Source organism: Salvelinus sp. IW2-2015, linkage group LG17, assembly GCF_002910315.2.
Source record: "Salvelinus sp. IW2-2015 linkage group LG17, ASM291031v2, whole genome shotgun sequence".
Lineage (NCBI taxonomy): Eukaryota > Metazoa > Chordata > Actinopteri > Salmoniformes > Salmonidae > Salvelinus > Salvelinus sp. IW2-2015.
Window position 1 is genome coordinate 16,375,373 of NC_036857.1, and position 24,157 is coordinate 16,399,529.

General features: G+C 42.4%; 1 protein-coding gene across 1 annotated transcript; it reads left to right on the forward strand.

The window, feature by feature from the left end:
- On the forward strand, positions 1-23,905 carry tmem240a (transmembrane protein 240a). The gene is made up of 4 exons (XM_024005019.2): positions 1-541; positions 963-1,069; positions 11,310-11,518; positions 23,516-23,905. The coding sequence occupies exons 1-4, from the start codon at positions 485-487 to the stop codon at positions 23,668-23,670; spliced, it is 528 nt and encodes a 175-aa protein (XP_023860787.1). The 5' UTR covers positions 1-484; the 3' UTR covers positions 23,671-23,905.
- The last annotated feature ends 252 nt before the right edge of the window (positions 23,906-24,157 follow it).

The window sequence follows — 24,157 nt, forward strand, 5'->3', positions numbered from 1 at the left end:
GCAGTAGCTAGGCGACCGATTCCCTGAAGGCGACCGGATCACCCTTTCTCCTGTTTGCTGATATTTTTTTTGAATGAGAACGGTACCTGGCCTTCCGGGAAAAGAACATCATTGCATTTGTAATCAGGCTAGGACACCCTCTCCACCAGCACCCTTTTTTCGCCGTTCCCGCCACAGCAACCGCGGCACCGGCCAGTCCACGACCCGGTCCGCGTCATCGAATCGACGCATCACTGGATGGGGTGTAGACTGTGAAGACGGTGAGTGCGTGTGTCAAAGGGGGTCCTGAGGGAGACTGGGCGATCTCATCACCTGTGCACTGGTTAATTGCACTCCAATCTGGCGAGTTTGGAGGGACGGAGAGTCAGGTGCAGTAAGGGCGCCTCAATGACCGTCTCCTCCCGGGACAGAGCGCCTAAAGCCCAGCGTTTGCAGTGCGGCGGGTAGAGAAGGCTAGAGAACAGCGGCGAGTTTGGAAGTTTTGATGCATATGATCACAACCACCATGATTTTTATGATTCTTGGCGCTTCAGTTGTAATGGTAAGAGATACGCTTTTTATTGCACCCCGCATGTGTGTTTAACGCCTACAGCAATGATATATATATATTTTTTTACCTGTGTAGCCTATAATAATGAATAATGTAGTTATAGGCTAGATATTACAACTACAGAGCACATTTTATATAAGGACACTGAAAATAATTATGGTTAAATGCATATAGACTTGAGGAAGTAGGCTACACATAGTCTGCCAACAATTACATGGCTATCATGAATAAATCATCTAAATAGCATTTAAGAGCGAAGGAGTTTTCCCTCGCAAATGATTGCAAGGTGGGTTTCCAAATGTATTTGTCTATTTTCTCTTATATGGACTTTAGCTTAATGCAAGTCATATAATGGTGCTGCTGTGTTGGGAATAGTTATTGTGTCCCAGTTGACTCTTATGGTTCTTTGCAGGCGATAGCCTGTTTAATGGACATGAACGCACTACTGGATCGCTTTCACAACTACATCTTACCGCATTTACGAGGGGAAGACCGCGTCTGTCATTGCAACTGTGGAAGGTAAAAAAAACAATATAATACATTGATTCATTTGGATAGATACAATGTGCTGCATCTGCAACGAAAGGTAGCCAAACAGAGTCAAGAGCGCTGCTATTTTTCTCGTCTAATCATAATCCCTCAATAGGCCTCTCGAATGATTTCTCCTGCTGAACTGTTGGTTTTAATAAGCATCCCAACCTGCTCCATGCATAATCTCTTGAAAATGTGCCTAATTGATGTCGACTGTGGTTTTATTCGAGGTATATGTGTGTCTAATGGTAGGCTACAGCCTTATGTTTGTGATGCCTAGGTTGTGACGGTGTTTTCAAGCCTATATTCAGTGATTTGTCTTTTACTGCATACGAAGGTGGTTGAGCCATAAATAAAGTATGTTATGATTTATGAGGAATGGGCTAAGGAATCATTTTAAACGAAGACAGCTCTCAATGATCGTTCTCGTGCTGTTTTGCATTTGCAATATTACCATATTTTTAAGAGGAAATGTTTTTGGAGAGAGGACATTAGGCCTACCTATATTGAATCAGTTGTGAGAATTATAATATATAGGTATACAGTGATCTATTATTGATAACCCATGTTATGAAGGCTGAAAATGGAATGAAACATAAAATAACTATAGTTGAATGGTGTAGGCCAGGTTTCATATTGCTGTTGTGATTAGACCTGTAAAAGTTATGTGGCCTCACATTTTCACAATTGCTGGTAGAGACTCCTTACAACACAAAATCTTTCTAAGATCAAGTTCTACTCAAATATTTTGAGGAAACCGATTACCTAAAATAAATGTTGTTAAGAAACTTAAATAGCTGAATTGAGCAGTACTACCTTCATATGAGAAATACAATAAAACATGCATTTATTTTTAGTAAGGTATACTTAAATTGAATGCCCCCACTAAGCCACGCCTCCAATAATTTCCCAGTGTGCCTTGCCTTTTCGATTAAAGTGTAGCATAACCAACCATGATTGTATTTGTTAGTGACATGGTTGTTGAATTCGTTCATTTTCAGTCCTACGACCTTAACAAAGTAAGTTCCTAGGCAAGTATGCCAAGTGTGCAAAGCTGTCATCAAGGCAAATGGTGGCTACTTTAAAGAATAAAAAAAWATATATATATTTTGATTTGTTTAACACTTTTTTGGTTACTACATGATTCCATGTCTTATTTCATAGTTTTGATGTCTTCATTATTATTCTACAATTTTGAAAATAGAAAAAATTAAGAAAAACCCTTGAATGAGTAGATGTGTCCAAACCTTTGACTGGTACTGTAATTCATTAGGATATTAAGCCATGGATAAAGGCAAGTTTAGGCCTGAGTACACTCTGAACAACTACAGTGGCTTGCGAAAGTATTCACCCACTTGGATTTTTCCTATTTTGTTGCCTTACAACCTGGAATTAAAGTAGATTTTTTGGGAGGTTTGTATCATTTGATTTACACAACATGCCTACCACTTTGAAGATGCAAAACATTTTTATTGTGAAACAAACAAGAAATAAGACAGAAAAACAGAAAACTTGAGCGTTCTCCCCCCCCCCCCCCCCCCCCCCCCAAAGTCAATACTTTGTAGAACCACCTTTTGCAGCAATTACAGCTGCAAGTCTCTTGGGGTATGTCTCTATATGCTTGGCACATCTAGCCACTGGGATTTTTGCCCATTCTTCAAGGCAAAACTACTCCAGCTCCTACAAGTTGGATGGGTTCCGCTGGTGTACAGCAATCTTTAAGTCACACCACAGATTCTCAATTGGATTGAGGTCTGGGCTTTGACTAGGCCCTTCCAAGACATTTAAATGTTTCCCCTGAAACCACTCGAGTGTTGGTTTAGCAGTATGCTTAGGATCATTCTCCTGCTGGAAGGTGAACCTCCGTCCCAGTCTCAAATCTCTTGAAGACTGAAACATGTTTCTCTCAAGAATTTCCCTGTATTTAGCGCCATCCATCATTCCTTCAATTCTGACCAGTTTCCCAGTCCCTGCCGATGTCCAGTTTCCGAGTCCCTGCCGAACATACCCACAGCATGATGCTGCCACCATCATGCTTTACTGTGGGGATGGTATTCTCGGGGTGATGAGAGGTGTTGGGTTTGTGCCAGACATAGCATTTTCCTTGATGGCCAAAAAGCTCAAATTTAGTCTCATCTAACCAGAGTACCTTCTTCCATATGTTTGGGGAGTCTCCCCCATGGCTTTTGGCGAACACCAAATGGGTTGGCTTATTTTTTTCTTTAAGCAATGGCTTTTTTTCTGGCCACTCTTCCGTAAAGCCCAGCTCTGTGGAGTGTACGGCTTAAATTGGTCCTATGGACAGATACTCCAATCTCCGCTGTGGAGCTTTGCAGCTCCTTCAGGGTTATCTTTGGTCTCTTTGTTGCCTCTCTGATTAATGCCCTCCTTGCCTGGGCTGTGAGTTTTGGTGGGCGGCCCTCTCTTGGCAGGTTTGTTGTGGTGCCATATTCTTTCCATTTTTTAAATAATGGATTTAATGGTTCTCCGTGGGATGTTCAAAGTTTAGGATATTTTTTTATAACCCAACCCTGATCTGTACTTCTCCACAACTTTGTCTCTGACTTGTTTGGAGAGCTCCTTGTTCTTCATGGTGCCGCTTGCTTGGTGGTGCCCCTTGCTTAGTGTTGTTGCAGACTCTGGGGCCTTTCAAAATAGGTGTATATATACTGAGATCATGTGACAGATCATGTGACACTTAGATTGCACACAGGTGGACTTTATTTAACTAATTATGTGACTTCTGAAGGTGATTGGTTGCACCAGATCTTATTTAGCGGCTTCATAGTAAAGGGGGTGAATACATATGCACGCACCACTTTTCCGTTTTTAATTTTTAATTTTTAAACAAGTTATTTTTTCATTTCATTTCACCAATTTGGACTATTTTGTGTATGTCCATTACATGAAATCCAAAGAAAAATGGATTTAAATTACAGGTTGTAATGCAACAAAATAGGAAAAACGCCAAGGGGGTGAATGCTTTTGCAAGGCACTGTACATATTTTAACTTTATGTACGTGTTGGGTCATTGTTGTTCAGTGCATAATCTGAAACAAATTATTAACTTAACTAACATTCACAGAAGATAAGAAAATCTGCTCTTGGCCCTGTATGAATACTGCTCCTTTGTTTTGACTGCCTACAGCAGGGGTGTCAAAGTCAAATGGACGGAGGGCCAAATAAAAAATTTAGCTACAAGCCGAGGGCCGGACTGTTCGAATGTTCATTGAACATTTTTTAAATGACGCATATAGTCTAGTGAACCTAATTGAACCTACTGAAAACCTAACAAATATATTCCAATATGATCAGATAAATAAAGCAATATTTTCTTATGGCTCTGTCAGTAATCTTTAATTTTCAACAGACACAAAAGACAAATTTCCTTTATATAAAAATCCCCATAACATGAACATTAAATGAAAGAAACCGGTATTCAAGGCACCATCAGTAGCCTATATTTTCTATTTTTAGCACAAAAGTGGGCTAAATGTTAACTTCAAAGAAAAACAACATACATAGCAATTTTCTATCATCCACTCCAACTGAAATATTGTTAAAGATTAATTGATTTTGAGGAAATACAATAAAGATAAAAGTGCAAAAATCTATTAATCAAAAACACAACACTTTGTTTAAGGAGAAGTAACATGCCACTGAAAACAAATATTAAAACTTTAACTTTTAACTTGAACTGATAGAAAACTCTAAATATGTGATTGCACCCATAATGATTCACTTGTTTGAGGTATGAGGTAGATACTTATCCACTTGGATGGGTCCCATCTCATTTCCACAATTCATCAATGTTCGGAAGAGTAAGGTCTGACTGAGGAAATTCTTCAGAATTGAGTGGAGGTGGTTCAGCAGTAAGTCGACTTCGGTTGATGTTGTCAGTTCATCAAAGAAAACAGTTGTTCACACAGGTATGTGCTGCAAACATAGACAACGTTTGAGCAGCCGTATGCGCAGCTGGGGCATTGTGTCGGGGAGGAAACGGGCGAACTCCGCGCACCACTGCCGCAATTTTGCCCTCAGTGCATCATTGCATTGGAGCGTCAATCAACTCCATTTGGAGGTTTGGTGGGGTAGACTTTCCACGTCAACAGCAAATGGGTTACGAGCAGTTCCAACCTGCTTTTTTGTGCTTCAAAGTCAGCAAATCGCGTCAAATCAGCCAAGCATACCTATTTTATCAGCCAAACTGTGCGCTCGGAACGCACTGGTAGAGAGCTTCTCTTTCATGTCTGGCATCTGGAAAGTGGCTCAAATTTCTTTCCGCATCTGCGTCTCCCACAGAGTCAGTTTGGTTTTAAATGCCTTCACTGTACTGTACATATCAGAGATGACATGTCCCGACCCTGCAGCTGCAAGTTCATTGCATTCAGATGACTCGTAATGTCACACAGAAAAGCCATTTCACACAGAAACATTCGTCTCGGAGTTGTGTTGTGTCTTTCCCTTGCTGTCCAAGAACAGACAAATCTCCTCACGAAGCTCGAAACATCTTTGAAGCACCTTTCCCTGGCTTAGCCATCGCACCTCTGTGGATAAGGCAAATCACCATGCTCCGTTTCTAACTCCGTCAGAAATGCCTTGAACTGGCGTGATTAAACCTTTGGCTCTGATAAAGTTAACTGTGCGCGTGATGATGCTCATTACATGCTCCATTTTCAAGGCTTTACCGCACAACGCTTCCTGGTGTATGATACAATGATAAGCTGTCAGCTCACCTGTCGCGTTTTCCTCTTGCTTCTTCCCGTATCTTCGCCACCAGTCCGCTCCTGTGTCCACACATCGCAGGTGGCTCCGTCGGTTGTCAACCCACGAGTTTTTCCCAAGGCAGCTCCATCTCATTTACACATCTTGACCCTCTTCATACAAATCATGCCCCGTAGTTGTGCCATGCATAGGACGTAAAGCCAAAAACTCCTCTGTCACGCTTGGCTGGAGTCCACTCCGCGGATGAAAATTGACAACTGGGCAATGTCAGAAATGTCGGTGCTCTCATCCACAGCCAAGGAATATGCAATGAAATCTTTTCCCTTTTTCACAAGCTGCTCTTTTAGATTGATGGACAACTGTCTACTCTCTCGGCAATGGTGTTTCTGCTCAGACTCACATTAAAAAGAGTTGCCTTTTTCTGGCAAACTTCGTCACAACTTTAATCATGCAGTTTTTGATAAATCCCCTCCGTAAATGGCCGGGCTGATTTAGCGATCTCTTCGCCAAAATAAAACTGGCCTTGACAGCAGCCTGGCCTTGTGATTTGGCTTTTTTGAACAGAGCCTGTCGAGATTTGAGGCCTCGTTTTAATTCCTCTGCCTTTTGTAGCCTTTGTTCCATGTCCATATTCTTGTTTGTCCGCGTGTTTCGTTTCATAATGTCGTCTCAGATTATACTCTTTCAGTACCGCCACACTTTCTCCACACAGAAGACACACAGGTTTTCCAGCTACTCCCGTGAACATACTCCGACTCCCACCTTGTTTGAAACCCCCGGTTCTCAGTGTCCACCTTCCGTTTTGCCATTTTTATGGGTACTGAAAGTTAATTTTACTGTGATGCTGACGACTGCTGTGCCAATAAATATTGAAATGAAGCAGCCTACTTCTCGGCTGCTCACCGTTGCATTGTGGGAAATGTAGTATTGGTGCGTGTAAAAGATCTGCGGCGCCGGCTTGCTGCGGTCTGCGGGCCGGTTCTAATAATAAATCAAGATCATCCCAGGGGCCGTAAAAAACCTTCCGCGCCGGATGTGGCCCGCGGGCCTTGACTCTGACATATGTGGCCTACAGTCTAACAACCTGAGAAATGGGTCATGAAGTGTTAGTAAGATTAGTAATGGTCATGAAGTGTTACTAAGATCATCATACAATAATATTGGCCAAACTTTTGAGAGGGTCTCTCTCTCACTCCCTCTCATTTCAAGATTTCCTCATAGTTAATGTTCAGTAATGTGCTATATTAGGCCTATATGCCTTTAGAAGTATTTTTAGACCCAAATTTTTGCCACAATTTACATTTTTTATTCAAAATTATAAAGGCAACATGTGAAGTGCTGGTCCCATGTTCATGAGCTGAAATAAAAGATCACAGGAAAAAAATGTATTACTCAAATTTTTGCACAAATTAGTTTACATCCCTGTCAGTGAGCATTCCTCCTTTGCAAAATTAATCAAATCAAATCAAATCAAAATTATTTATATAGCTCTTCTTACATCAGCTGATATCTCAAAGTGCTGTACAGAAACCCAGCCTAAAACCCCAAACAACAAGCAATGCAGGTGTAGAAGCACAGTGGCTAGGAACAACTCCCTAGAAAGGCCGAAACCTAGAGAAAACCTAGAGAGGAACCAGGCTATGAGGGTGGCCAGTCCTCTTCTGGCTGTGCCGGGTGGAGATTATAACAGAACATGGCCAAGATGTTCAAATGTTCATAAATGACCAGCATGGTCAAAAATAATAATCACAGTAGTTGTCGAGGGTGCAGCAAGTCAGCACCTCAGAGTAAATGTCAGTTGGCTTTCATAGCCGATCATTAAGAGTATCTCTACCGCTCCTGCGGTCTCTAGAGAGTTGAAAACAGCAGGTCTGGGAGGTAGCACGTCCGGTGAACAGGTCAGGGTTCCATAGCCGCAGCAGAACAGTTGAAACTGGAGCAGCAGCACGGCCAGGTGGACTGGGGACAGCAAGGAGTCATCATGCCAGGTAGTCCTGAGGCATGGTCCTGGGATCAGGTCCTCCGAGAGAGAGAAAGAAAGAGAGAAAGAAGAATTAGAGAGAGCATACTTAAATTCACACAGGACACCGGATAAGACAGGAGAAGTACTCCAGATATAACATAAACCCCCCAACACATAAACTACTGCAGCATAAATACTGGAGGCTGAGATAGGAGGGGTCAGGAGACACTGTGGCCCCATCCGATGATACCCCCGGACAGAGCCAAACAGGAAGGATATAACCCCACCAACTTTGCCAAAGCACAGCCCCCACACCACTAGAGGATATCTTCAACCACCAACTTACCATCCTGAGACAAGGCCGAGTATAGCCCACAAAGATCTCCTCCACGGCACAACCCAAGGGGGGGCGCCAACCCAGACAGGAAGATCACGTCAGTGACTCAACACACTCAATGACGCACCCCTCCTAGGACGGCATGAAAGAGCACCAGTAAGCCAGTGACTCAGCCCCTGTAATAGGGTTAGAGGCAGAGAATCCCAGTTGAGAGAGGGAACTGGCCAGGCAGAGACAGCAAGGGCGGTTCGTTGCTCCAGAGCCTTTCCGTTCACCTTCACACTCCTGGGCCAGACTACACTCAATCATATACCACTGAAGAGATGAGTCTTCAGTAAGACTTAAAAGTTGAAACCGAGGTCCTGCGGTCCTCACATGGGTAGGCAGACCATTCCATAAAAATTGAGATCTATAGGAGAAAGCCCTGCCTCCAGCTGTTTGCTTAGAAATTCTAGGGACAATTAGGAGGCCTGTGTCTTGTGACCGTAGCGTACGTGTAGGTATGTACGGTAGGACCAAATCAGAAAGATAGGTAGGAGCAAGCCCATGTAATTCTTTGTAGGTTAGCAGTAAAACCTTGAAATCAGCCCTTGCCTTAACAGGAAGCCAGTGTAGGGAGGCTAGCACTGGAGTAATATGATCACATTTTTTGGTTCTAGTCAGGATTATAGCAGCCGTATTTAGCACTAACTGAAGTTTATTTAGTGCTTTATCTGGGTAGCCGGAAAGTAGAGCATTGCAGTAGTCTAACCTAGAAGTAACACAAGCGTGGATTAGTTGTTCTGCATCATTTTTGGACAGAAAGTTTCTGATTTTTGCAATGTTACGTAGATGGAAAAAAGCTGTCCTTGAAACAGTCTTGATATGTTCGTCAAAAGAGAGATCAGGGTCCAGAGTAACGCCGAGGTCCTTCACAGTTTTATTTGAGACGACTTTACAACCATCAAGATTAATTGTCAGATTCAACAGAAGATCTCTTTGTTTCTTGGGACCTAGAACAAGCATCTCTGTTTTGTCCGAGTTTAAAAGTAGAACTTTTTCAGCCATCCACTTCCTTATGTCTGAAACACAGGCTTCRAGCGAGGGCAATTTTGGGGCTTCACCATGTTTCATTGAAATGTACAGCTGTGTGTCGTCCGCATAGCAGTGAAAGTTAACCGAAATGTACAGTTGATTTGTCAGAGGACATACCATTCACAGAGACAAACTGATATCTTTCCGACAGATAAGATCTAAACCAGGCCAGAACTTGTCCGTGTAGACCAATTTGGGTTTCCAATCTCTCCAAAAGAATGTGGTGATCGATGGTATCAAAGCAGCACTAAGGTCTAGGAGCACGAGGACATATGCAGAGCCTCGGTCTGACGCCATTAAAAGGTCATTTACCACCTTCACAAGTGCAGTCTCAGTGCTATGATGGGGTCTAAAACCAGACTGAAGCATTTCGTATACATTGTTTGTCTTCAGGAAGGCAGGAAGGCAGTGAGTTGCTACGCAACAGCTTTTTCATTTTTTTTTGAGAGGAATGGAAGATTCGATATAGGCCGATAGTTTTTGATATTTTCTGGTTCAAGGTTTGGCTTTTTCAAGAGAGGCTTTATTACTGCCACTTTTAGTGAGTTTGGTACACARCCGGTGGATAGAGAGCCGTTTAGGCTGATAGGCATGGCATGTCAAGAAACTGATTAAACAGCATGATCATTACACAGGTGCACTTTGTGATGGGGACAATAAAAGGCCACTCTAAAATGTGCAGTTTTGTCGCACAACACAATGCCACAGATGGCTCAAGTTTTGAGGGAGTGTGCAATTGGCATGCTGACTGCAAGAATGTCTACKAGAGCTGTTCACAGAGAATTGAATGTTAATTTCTCTACCATAAGCCACCTCCAACGTTGTTTTAGAGAATTTGGCAGTACTTCCAACCGGCCTCACAACCGCAGACCACGTGTAACCACGCCAGCCCAGGACCTCCACATCTGGCTTCTTCACCTGCGGGATTGTCTGAGACCAGCCACCAGGACAGCTGATGAAATTGAGGAGTATTTCTGTCTGTAATAAAGCCCTTTTGCGGGGGGAAAATGTATTCTGATTGGCTGGGCCTGGCTCCCCAGTGGGTGGGCCTGGCTCCCAAGTGGGTGGGCCTATGCCCTCCCAGGCATGGCTGCGCCCCTGCCCAGTCATGTGAAATCCATAGATTAGGGCCTAATTTTAAATTGACTGATTTCCTTATATGAACTGTAACTCAGTAAAATCGTTGAAATTGTTGCATGTTGCGTTAATATTTTTTTCAGAGGAACATTATCGCTGTCTATCATAGCAGCATTTTTTTGTGGTTTATTTTAAGTCATTTTTAAATATTGATAAAACCTCTGATACTCAATATTCAATGTGCAATGCTCACAATATTCCTAGCTTTGAATGAATTATATATTTTCATACTTGTGCTTGTTACCTTCCTGTTCCCGGGGACATATAGTACATATAGTCCTAAACTAGATCCCAACAATTGCATGTCACACTGCTTGTCATTGCCTTTAATTAAGCCAATTGAAAGCGGGTGACACAGTGTCTGCGTCCAGGCTCTGGTCAAAAGTAGTGCACTATGTAGGGAAAAGGGTGCCATTTGGCAGACAGCCACTTTATCTTTTAGTGACCTGAAAATGCTTTTCAATAAGAGTTACTAATTTACGTAAGATGTTTACCCTCTCAGTATAAGCATTTCATGGAATAGACAGTCAGATGAGAGCCCACCTGATCTTGAAAGCCTACTTTTAGTGCATGTGGTGTTGAGGCGTCATCCTGGCGATGATGCACATCTAGTCAAGCCTGAGGCCACATCCACTGTCATTCCTTTACTGCTTGTAAACCTCAGGTTGTCATTTTATGAGATGTACCTTTGAGGGGCACGTTAGGTAGGTCGTTATGTTAGGCGTTGATAACACTGTGACAAAAGTAATGGTAATCATTTACAGAAGGTAGGCTACACACATTTCTGGAAATGATTATTCACCAGCACTGTACTGTATAAATTCAGCATGTATTCCATGCCTTTGCATTCTCCCATTTGTACCAAATCAGTGTTGAGAATTCAATTTCATCACCTACACCCCCTAATTTGTCCTCTCTTGCCCTATCTCCTCTTTTCCTTGTTCTTCCCTCCACCACTAACACTTTCTAACCTCCGGCTTTGTCTCTTCCAGGCATCATGTCCACTACGTGATCCCGTACAATGGGGACCATTCTCTGGTGGACTCGTCGGAGAACTACTTTGTGAGTGACAGCGTGACCAAGCAGGAGATGGACCTGATGCTGGGGCTGCTGCTGGGCTTCTGTATCAGCTGGCTCCTGCTGTGGCTGGACGGAGTGCTGCACTGTGCTGTCAGGGCATGGAGAGCCAGTCGCTACTACGGTGAGTCAACCAGAGACTTGGTCTGTTTGACTGGGAAAAGTTTTATATGGACTGACTGGAACATCAATAAGGTTGACAAAATGTGCAGCAGAATGAGCAAAACATTTCTCAATCATCTGATGACAGAAGTATTGTTTGGTTGATTCCCACCTCTGCGKAAAGAGAGATGTTGAGTGAAGTGGTGTATGTGTTAATATTTCGACTGCCTTATTGATCAGTGTTTCTCCTACATCTTTTCTTGGGGATGTAACATGGGTGTGCAAATGCACAGAACGAACATACAGGCTGCTGTTGACCACTGTACCATTCATTGAAACCAATTGAAACCAGGCTTTCTTGGGTGGGCGGATAGCCCAACACACCTGGCTATGAGTGATGGTTATGGGAAACTTTACAGAACTTGAGGACATAAGGGCTCAGTTGTATACTCAAAGAAAGCATTCATAGGGGAAAAGGGAAAAGTATATTCCAGACAAAATGTATTGTCTCACAGGATATTAACTGTACAGTACTGTATACAGTGTGTTATGGTCATGAATTAGAATTAAGACATTATGCAGGTAATTACTACTGTATAAGTGGGAGAAGGAATTTGGAAAAAGATTACTTTCTGTCCGTTGAGGGGGGATAGTTATGTGTGTAAAGTAGGCATAGTGAAACTGTAATGTTAATTATGCTGTGGAAATATTGCTGCCCTCAGATGTCATATGTTTAGTACATACTGATTCACTGAAACAAAGATTCCTTACCCATAGCACAGAGGGCATGTGTCTGTCTATACACCAGGAAGACATACAATTATTAACTGTCTCAATTCTTACCATTGTTAGTCTAGCAAGCCAGACTTCACTGAGGGAGAGTGTATGCCAATGTGAACATATTACATATTAGAGGACTTCTTGTCCATACTTCTTCTCCTGATTCAATAACTTGTCCAGTCCCACTGGGCACAGACGTCAGCTCAACGTTTAGTTTTGATTTACATTTGGTTGAGTTGTCAACTAAGTTGAAATACATTTTAAAAATTCACCATGTCATTGGATTTAGGTTAAAAGTTCAGTGAAGAAAATACTAAATTCTCTTACGTTGTTTACTTTTTCCTAATCCAATCAGTTTTCCACATTGATTGAACGTCATAATTTTTGGTTGAAATGACAAGGAAACAATGTTGATTCAACCAACGTTTGCCCAATGGAGTGTTCTTATAATGTGTTGGAATAATCCAATTGCTTCAGCTACACATTATCTTGTGCAGCTCTCGATGTCAAAACAGGCCTATATTTTGTAGCTGGCCTGGATCCTTTAGATATAAGACATTGCTGAAGGAAGTGATGTGACCTGGATATTCCAATTGCTGTTACGGTCAGAAAATAGAGGGGCATAATGTCTAGTGAGTTTACAGTGGCTTGCGAAAGTATTCACCTCCCTTGGCATTTTTCCTATTTTGTTGGCTTACAACCTGGAATTAAAATAGGATATTTTTTTTTTGGGGGGGGGGGGGGTTGTACAATTTGATTTACACAACATGTCTACCACTTGAAGATGCAAATACTTTTTATTGTGAAACAAATAAGAAACAACACAAAAACAGAAAACTTGAGCATGCATAACTATTCACCCCCCAAAGTCAATACTTTGTAGAGCCAGCTTTTGCAGCAATTACAGCTGCAAGTCTCTTGGGGTATGTCTCTATATGCTTGCACATCTAGCCACTGGGTTTTTGCCCATTCTTCAAGGCAAAACTGCTCCAGCTCCTTCAAGTTGGATGGGTTCCGCTGGTGTACAGCAATCTTTAAGTCACACCACAGATTCTCAATTGGATTGAGGTCTGGGCTTTGACTAGGCCCTTCCAAGACATTTAAATGTTTTCCCGTGACAACCACATCGAGTGTTGCTTTAGCAGTATGCTTAGGGTCATTGTCCTGCTGGAAGGTGAACCTTCGTCCCAGTCTCAAATCTCTTGATTTGATCCCTCAAGAATTTCCCTGTATTTAGCGCCATCCATCATTCCTTCAATTCTGACCAGTTTCCCAGTCCCTGCCGATGAAAAACATACCCACAGCATGATGCTGCCACCACCATGCTTCACTGTGGGGATGGTATTCTCGGGGTGATGAGAGGTGTTGGGTTTGCGCCAGGCAGAGCGTTTTCCTTGATGGCCAAAAAGCTCAAATTTAGTCTCATCTAACAAGAGTACCTTCTTCCATATGTTTGGGGAGTCTCCCACATGGCTTTTGGCGAACACCAAATGGGTTTGCTTATTGTTTTCTTTAAGCAATAGCTTTTTTCTGGCCACTCTTCCGTAAAGCCCAGCTCTGTGGAGTGTACGGCTTAAAGTGGTCCTATGGACAGATTCTCCAATCTCCGCTGTGGAGCTTTACAGCTCCTTCAGGGTTATCTTTGGTCTCTTTGTTGCCTCTCTGATTAATGCCCTCCTTTCCTGGGCCGTTTAATTTTGGTGGCCGGCAGGTTGTTGTGGTGCCATATTCTTTACATTTTTCTATATGGATTTAATGGTGCTCCATGGGATGTTCAAAGTTTCGGATATTTTTTTATAACCCAACCCTGAGCTGTACTTCTCCACAACTTTGTCCCTGACCTGTTTGGAGCGCTCCTTGGTCTTCATGGTGCCGCTTGCTTGGTGGTGCCCCTTGCTTAGTGGTGTTGCAGACTCTGGGGCCTTTCAGAACAGGTGTATATATACTGAGATCATGTGACAGATCATGTGACACTTAGATTGCACACAAGTGGACTTTATTTAACTAATTATGTGACTTCTGAAGGTAATTGGTTGCACCAGATGTTATTTAGGGGCTTCATAGCAAAGGGGGTGAATACATATGCACGCACAACTTTTTTTATTTTTTAGAATTCTTTGAAACAAGTAATTTTTTTCATTTCATTTCACCAATTTGGACTATTTTGTTTATGTCCATTACATGAAATCCAAATAAAAATACATTTAAATTACAGGTTGTAATGCAACAAAATAGGAAAAAACGCCAAGGGGGATGAATACTTTTGCAAGGCACTTTAAAAGTAAGAGATGGCCAATTAATCACCTCTGATTAATATGAAACCACCACACAAAGATGGGGTACTAAATAACCCTATTATTTTATGTCTTGAAAAGACTACGTTAAAAAGTAGGTTTGCCATACTCTTTAGATGCATGTCTTATTATTTATTGATGATAAATATGAATTTGGAGATGTGAAGCATACAAATATTGCCAGACTTAGATTCTGTGATTCTATAAGTATTAGTCAAGATAAAACTGCTTCATATTTTCAGCACAGAATCAATCCATCTGCTATTCAGTGCATAACATCCACATAAAAAATACACCCAGATTTTACATTCAAATGTTTCCCTCGAGGTAGAGGGGTGGCTCAAGGCTTTTCTTGTGCTGGAATCCTTGTGAATGGAGGGAATGCCCCTTCACTGGTGTGTTTGGCTGTGATATTGATTGTGGGTCAGACTTGTTTAGCCTCCCTGAGATGGGGAGTGAAGGTGAGGCTGATGAAGCGGGAAGGTAGGGGGGTGTGAATATACTGTCACATCCCAACCCACACATCCACTTTCTCTCACACACACACACACACACACACACACACACACACACACACACACCAACACACACACCCACAACAACACACACACACAACACACCACACACACACACACACACACACACACTTGCTCCCTCCTAGGGAGCTATAAATAGAGTGAGAGAGAGCAGCTGGAATGGCGGGTGAGGAAGAAACATGCACACCACACTGACACAGACCGCATTGAGGTGCACATTGATTCCTTTAGCTTTTTCTAATTCCATCTATAGACCCTGCGTCTCCTGCTCTCCATTCAGTTATTGAATCTCCTGATATCCATTTTCTTTAAAAGGTATCCTTTTGGTGACCCCTTTCTTACTGTCTATTTCTCATGAATAACTGATTCATATTCTTTGGCACCATCAGTGATGAAACCATCAGTGGAAAGACATTTTATTTAGCAAAATAAGGAAACAAAATATGATAACAAAAGAGGAAGATTATGATTTGGATAACAATGGCCCCCCTTCCCTCCCTCCGTAAAAAGACCTTTACATTTCTACCCTCACCCCACTTTCCGCATTACATTACCATTTACATTTTTCTCCTGACTCCATCTCCATCCTTTTATTCAAATGAGAAGAACCTGTATCGCTCTCTCTTTTCGTTTGGATACCCTTCTGAACTGTCCTTGTGGATTGCATACCCATTCACAGCTATAAATAACTCACTCCTCCCTCCCGGCCAGCGACCCCCACTTCCCACCACCTGCCTCCCCGTACTCCCCCCTACTTTCCTTTCTCTGCCGTCTCAGCGGCAACTAAGCCTGACAGAGACAAATTCCTGCACTTCCATTTCTACAAATTCTACCTCACACTCATATACTTGGTGAAAGAAATCCTAAATATCTTTTTTTAAATCGCTATTTAATCATGCATATCAGGATATAGAAACTGAAACATACACAAACATGACCAAAAGTATGTGGACACCTGCTCGTCGAATGTCTAATTTCAAAATCATGGGCATTAATATGGTGTGGTTGATGTGGTTGAGGTCAGGGCTCTGTGCAGGCCAGTCAAGTTCTTCCACACCGATCTCGACAAACCTTTTCTGCATGGACCTTGCTTTGTGCACAGGGACATAGTCATGCTGAAACAGGAAAGGGTCTTCCCCAAACTGTTGCCACAAAGTTGGAAGCCCAGAATCGTACAGAATGTCATTGTATGCTGTAGCGTTTAGATTTCCCTGCACTGGAACTAAGGGGCCTAGCCCGAACCATGAAAAACAGCCCCAGACCATTATTCCTCCTCTACCAAACTTTACAGTTGGCACTATGAATTGGGGCAGGTAACGTTCTCCTGGCATCTGCCAAACCCAGATTCGTCTGTCGCACTGCCATATGGTGAAGCGTGATTCATCACTCCAAAGACCCGTTTCCACTGCGTCCAATGGCGGCGAGCTTTACTCCACTCCAGCCAACGCTTGGCATTGCGCATGGTGATATTTGGCTTGTGTGAGGCTGCTCGGCCATGGAAATCTATTTCATGAAGCTCCTGACGAACAGTTCTTGTGCTGACGTTGCTTCCAGAGGCAATTTGTAACTCGGTAGTGAGTGTTGCAACCAAGGACAGACCATTTTGGGGGGGGGCGCTACGCGCTTTAGACCATTCTGTGAGCTGCCAGTTGTGTGGCCTGCCAGTTCGAGGCTGAGCCGTTCTTGCTTCTAGACGTTTCCACTTCACAATAACAGCACTTACAGCTTTTTTTCTTTCGGTTTTTTTCTCTTTTTTTAGGGGGTGGATCAGCTTTAATATTGCAGATAGATTGTTGCTTCCATCAATGTAATTGTCTGCATAATTTCCAATCCCCCATATATTTTTGGGGTAAATATATATCCATATACATGCATAATATATCACAATTCCAGTGGGTCAGAAATTGTAGACCTCGGCAAGTCTGGTTCATCGTAAGTTTACATACACCTTAGACAAATACATTTAAACTCAGTTTTTCACAATTTCTGACATTTAATCCGAGTAAAAATTCCCCGTCTTAGGTCTGTTAGGATCACCACTTTATTTTAAGAATGTGAAATGTCAGAATAATAGTAGAGAGAATGATTGATTTCAGCTTTTATTTCTTTCATCACATTCCCAGTGGGTCAGAAGTTTACATACACTCAATTAATATTTGGTAGCATTGCCTTTAAATTGTTGAACTTGGGTCAAACGTTTTGGGTAGCCTTTCACAACCTTCCCACAATAAGTTGGGTGAATTTTGGCCCATTCCTCTAGACAGAGCTGGTGTAACTGAGGCAGGTTTGTAGGCCTCCTTGCTCGCACATGCTTTTTCAGTTCTGCCCACAAATTTTCTATAGGATTGAGGTCAGGGCTTTGTTATGGCCACTCCAATACCTTGACTTTGTTGTCCTTAAACCATTTTGCCATCAATTTGGAAGTATGCTTGGGGTCAATGTCCATTTGGAAGACCCATTTGCGACCAAGCTTTAACTTCCTGACTGATATCTTTAAATGTTGCTTCAATATCTCCACATAATTTTCTTTCCTCATGAAGCCATCTATTCTGTGAAGTGCACCAATCCCTCCTGCAGCAAAGCACCCCCACAACATGATGCTGCCACACCTATGCTTCACGGTTGGGATGGTGTTCTTCGGCTTGCAAGCCTCCCCCTTTTCCTCCAAACATAACGATGGTCATTATGGCCAAACAGTTCTATTTTTGTTTCATCAGACCAGAGGACATTTCTCCAAAAAGTACGATCTTTGTCCCCATGTGCAGTTGCAAACTGTAGTCTGTCTTTTTTATGGCGGCTTTGGAGCAGTGGCTTCTTCCGTGCTGAGCAGCCTTTCAAGTTATGTCAACATAGGACTCATTTTACTGTGGATATAGATACTTTTGTACCTGTTTCCTCCAGCATCTTTCCAAGGTCCTTTGCTGTTGTTCTGAGATTGATTTGCACTTTTCGCACCAAAGCCTTACGCATGGTGTCCCCGGTTCGCCAGCACAGCCCAGTGCGGGCTATTCCACCTCGCCGCATTGGCCTGGCTACGGGGAGCATTAAACCAGGTAAGGTTGGGACACTGCGAGCTGTCCGTCTGCCCAGCGCCGCCTGCGCTGCCCGTCTGCCCAGCGCCATCTGAGCTGCCCGTCTGTCCTGAGCCTTCATAGCCGCCCGTCTGTCCTGAGCCTTCAGAGCCGTCCGTCAGTCAGGAGCCGCTAGAGCTGTCCGTCAGTCAGGAGCTGCCAGAGCCGCCCGCCAGACAGGAGCTGCCAGAGCCTCCCGCCAGACAGGAGCTGCCAGAGCCGCCCGCCAGACAGGAGCTGCCAGAGCCGTCAGTCAGCCATGACCTGCCAGAGCCGTCAGTCAGCCATGACCTGCCAGAGCCGTCAGTCAGCCATGACCTGCCAGAGCCGTCAGTCAGTACGGAGCTGCCCCTCAGTCCGGAGCTGCCCCTCAGTCCGGAGCTGCCCCTCAGTCCGGAGCTGCCCCTCAGTCCGGTGCTGCCCCTCAGTCCGGTGCTGCCCCTCAGTCCGGTGCTGCCCCTTAGTCCAGTGGGGTTAATATGGAGGGTTGCAGTTAAAAGGAGGCCACGAAAGGGGGTAGTGACTATGGTGGGGTGGGGGCCACGTCCAGCGCCAGAGCCGCCACCGTGGACAGTCTTTGTCACGTTCCTGACCTTATTTTCTTTGTTTAGTCTTTGTTTAGTTGGTCAGGACGTGGGCTGGGTGGGTATATTCCATGTTATGTGTTTTCATTGGTTAGGGTTGTCTAACTAGCCTGATATGGTTCTCAATCAGAGGCAGGTGTTTTACGTTGTCTCTGATTGGGAACCATATTAAGGTAGGCTGTTCTCACTGTTTGTTTGTGGGTGATTGTTGCCGTGTCTGTGTTTGTTCGCCACACGGTACTGTTTTCGTTCGTTTGTTCACGTCGTTTATTGTTTTGTATTTTGTCAGTGTTCTGTTTGTTGGATCATCATTAAAATTCATCATCATGAKCATTTACCACGCTGCGCCTTGGTCCTCCTCTCTTCCACCTGTCACGATCGTCTTCGTGAGAGAGTGAGGACCAAGGCGCAGCGTGTGCAAAATACATCTCTTTATTTTGGAAGAGAGAAAAAACACGAAACGAACACTATACACAAACTAACAAAACAACAAACGACCGTGAAGCTAAATAACGTAAGTGCAACAGACAAGCAACGAACGTTCAACATAGACAATTACCCACAAACACATGATGCCCATGGCTGCCTTAAATATGGCTCCCAATTAGAGACAATAAACCACAGCTGTCTCTAATTGAGAACCAATCTAGGCAGCCATCGACATACAAACACCTAGACAAGACATTTCCCCATTAAACCTACAAACCCCTAGACAACCCAAAACACATACTTCCCCATGTCACACCCTGACCTAACTAAAATAATAATGAAAACAAAGATAACTAAGGCCAGGGTGTGACACCACCTAACGACGAGCGTTACACATGGTGTTTATACGTGCCTACTATTGTTTGTACAGATGAACATGGTACCTTCAGGCGTTTGTAAATTACTCCCAAGGATGAACCAGACTTGTGGTCTACAATATCTTTCTTTAGTCTTGGCTGATTTCTTTTGATTTTCCCATGATGTRAAGCAAAGAGGCACTGAGTTTGAAGGTAGGTCTTGAAATACATCCACAGGTATACCTCCAATTGACTCAAATGATGTCAATTAGCCTATCAGAAGCTTCTAAAGCCATGGCATCATTTTCTGGAATTTACTAAGCTGTTTAAAGGCACAGTCAACTTAGTGTATGTAAACTTCTGACCCACTGGAATTGTGATACAGTGAATTATAAGTGAAATAATCTGCCTGTAAACAGTTGTTGGAAAAATTACCGGTGTCATGCACAAAGTAGAGGTCCTAACCGACATGCCAAAACTATAGGTTGTCAACAATAATTTTGTGGAGTGGCTGAAAAACGAGTTTTAAGTGTATGTAAACCTAAGTGTATGTTAACTTCCGACTTCAACTGTAGTACACTTCAGAGTGGTTGAGAAACGAGTTTTAAGTGTATGTCAACCTAAGTGTATGTAAACTTCCGACTTCAACTGTAGTACACTTATCATAATTTGGTTTTAATCCAGAGAGGTTAGCAAAAGTATTTAGATCCTTTATGAGGCTGTGGAGGGATTCTAATTGTGGTTTTAAAAGAAAACATGAATCATCAGCGTACAATGACACTTTTGTTTTTAATCCATGGATTTCTAACCCCTAATACTATTCTTGGATCTCATTTTAACATAATAATAATAAATAGATATGCCGATAGTGGACAACCTTGTTTTACTCCTCTAGATAGTTTAAGACTTTCTGAGATGTAGCCATTATTTACTATTTTACACCTAGGGTTACTATACATAACTTTAACCCATTTTATAAGAGATTCCCCAAAATTGAAATATTCTAGGCATTTATATATAAACTCCAGTCGTACTTTATCAAAAGCCTTTTCAAAATCAGCTATGAAAACCAGGCCTGGTTTCCCCGATATTTCATAGTATTCTATTGTTTCCAGTACTTGTCTTATATTATCTCCAATGTATCGTCCATGTAAAAAACCTGTCTGATTAGGATGAATAATACCTGACAATACCTTTTTAATTCTATGCGCCAAGCATTTAGCTAGAATTTTTGCATCACAACACTGAAGTGTTAGAGGCCTCCAATTTTTTAATGGACTGGATCTTTATATATAACACTTGGATCCTGTTTCAGTGTAACGATTTTCTTCTTCTTCCGATGAGGAATATGAAGGATCGGACCAAAATGCAGCGTGGTAAGTGTCCATGTTAAATTTATTAACTGAACACGGGAAAAAGACAAAAATAACAAAGTGAATGACAACAAAAATCGAAACAGTCCTGAATGGTGAAACAAACACAAAAACAGGAAACAACTACCCACAAACACAGGTGGGAACAGGCTACCTAAGTATGATTCTCAATCAGAGACAACGATTGACAGCTGCCTCTGATTGGGAACCATACTAGGCCAAACACAGAAATACAACACATAGAACAAAACATAGAATATAGAACATAGAATGCCCACCCCAACTCACGCCCTGACCAAACCAAAATAAAGACATAAAAAAGGAACTAAGGTCAGAACGTGACATTNATAGAATATAGAACATAGAATGCCCACCCCAACTCACGCCCTGACCAAACCAAAATAAAGACATAAAAAAGGAACTAAGGTCAGAACGTGACATTCAGTAATAATGAAATCAGACCTTCTTGTTGCGTGTCCAATAATCTACCGTTTATATAGGAGTGATTAAAACATGATACAATATTTTTTTGGTATACTTCCCCTGGTATGCCATCCAGCCCTGGAGTTTTCCCAGACTTAAAGGCTTTAATTGCATCAAGAAGTTCCTCCTCTGCAATTTGGCCTTCACGTGAGTCTTTCTGTACAGATGTTAATTTTACATTATTAATAGGGGGAAAATCCATACACTTAGCTTCGGTTAGTGGAGATGGAGGAGACTGAAACAAAAATATATTCTTGAAGTACTTTACTTCCTCTTTCAAAATATAATTTGGTGAATCATGCGTGACTCCATCATTTGTAACAAGTTTCAATAAAAAAATTGGTAGCATTTCTATGTTGAAGATTTACTTTTTTGTTGTTGTGCATTTTCCCCCATATTCCATCCAGTTCAATTTATTTTTATAATATATTACACTGGAACATTCTTGAATAAGTTCCTCCATTTCTTTTTGTTTTTCCTCTAACTTATTCTGTGCCTCTATGGTACAGTTTTTATTGCTATCTATCTGTACTGTTAGTCCTTCAATTTCCTTTGTTAATATGGACTCTTTTGATTTAAATTGCTTTTGTTTTATAGATGAGTACTGAATTGCATGGCCTCTAAAGGCACATTTTAAAGGGTCCCATACAATAAGATCTGCTGTACCTATGTTATGTCTGAAAAAGTCAGTTATAAATTATTCTGTCCTAGTTATCATCCAGTAGGCTTTGATTAAATTTCCAATATCCTCGTCCACGTGGAAATTCTGTAAGAGTACTATATATGCCAATTATGATCCGACTGCATTCAAATCAAATCAAATCAAATCAAATCAAATTTTATTAGTCACATACACATGGTTAGCAGATGTTAATGCGAGTGTAGCGAAATGCTTGTGCTTCTAGTTCCGACAATGCAGTAATAACCAACAAGTAATCTAACCTAACAATTCCACAACTACTACCTTATACACACACACAAGTGTAAAGGGATAAAGAATATGTACATAAAGATATATGAATGAGTGGTGGTACAGAACGGCATGGCAAGATGCAGTAGATGGTATAGAGTACGGTATATACATATGAGATGAGTACTGTAGGGTATGTAAACATAAAGTGGCATAGTTTAAAGTGGCTAGTGGTACATGTATTACATAAAGATGGCAAGATGCAGTAGATGATATAGAGTACAGTATATACATATGAGATGGGTAATGTAGGGTATGTAAACATTATATTAAGTGGCATTCTGTTCCCATCAACATTTTTTAAACTTTTGGTGAGAGAGAATGACATAAGAAAGTAATCAAGATGACTAGCTTGATAAAGCTTCCGCCATGTATTTCTCACTAGGTCAGTGTATTTAAGCCTCCATATATCCACTAATTCCAATATATCCATGACATTCATGATTTTCTTAAGGGTGATAGTTTGTAGTGTGATTTCCTTTACACTTACAGTTGACTGGGGCAGCACTAGCAGGGCAGAAATGTGACGAAATTACCTGTTGGAAAGTTGGCATTCTAACATGGTGCCACGTTGAAGTCACTGAGCTCTTCAGTAAGGCTGTTCTACTGACAGTGTTTGTCTATGGAGATTGCATGGCTGTGTGCTCGGCAGAATAGTGATGTAACATTTTATATTTGGCATATGAATGTGTGGGTGTAACAGTATTGCAACCGTCCCATTTTGGGCTTGAACCAGGGACCCTCTGCACACATCGACAACCGTAACGCTCAAAGCATCGTTACCTAGCTCTCCACAAAAGCCACAGCCTTTGCAGAGCAAGGGAAACAACTCCTTCAAGGTCTCAGAGCGAGTGACGACACCAATTGAAACGCTACTAGCGCACATTGCTGTCTAGCTAGCTATTTTACACCGGTTACATGGGCAACACATGAGTGTGTAGGATTGATGTATTGTACTACCAACAATTAGGTTGGTGGGAGCATCAAGGATGTTTTGGACATATTGGGCATCTAATATACCTAACCAAATGCACTCCCATTCTCTTATTAACCCCACAATGAGATAAATGTTCTAATCATGTATATTTCTTCTCTAGTTTCTTCACCCCTATAACAACCTCCCTCTCTCCTCTTGTCCACCAGACACCCCTTCCTGGTCATGGCTCCCCTCGTTCTGCAACCTTCGAGATCTGCGTCGACGCGCCCAGCTCAGACAGCTGGAGGACTCCAGTGGCAACATGGTCCACATCAAGCAGAAGCTCTACCACAACGGCCACCCCAGCCCACGCCACCTCTGACTCTGAAACAAGAATCCCCCATCCCAGCCCCCCCAAACTGCCCCATGGCCAACTGGTGCCTCAGAGACCCTGGAAGACTGCCCTCTCACTGTTCATAACACCCCTGTCACTGAGACTTTCTTTGACAAGTCAGCACCAACCAATCCAAACTCGAGCAGAAGAAGAAGATAGTCGCTACTGAAATCTTGTCTATGTCCACATTTTTTGTGTTCATTGTTGAAACTTAGAAAAGGGTACGATGCGGGCAGTGTCCAGAAAGTGGGGGGAGTAAGAATGGGGTGCCACAGTGGGTTTTTTCTCTATTGGGAGGGTCTTTCTCTAAAGTGGGAGGGAGGTAAATGGAAAAGGGTGTTTTTCAAGATTTTGTGATGGGAAGATTAGATTGTTGCTTCTGTAAATACTAATAAATATGGGGAAGTGGGAACACAGGGTATGGGTGGGTTTGTTTGTGAGTGTGGTGAGTCAAGTGTTACGAATAGAGCCGATG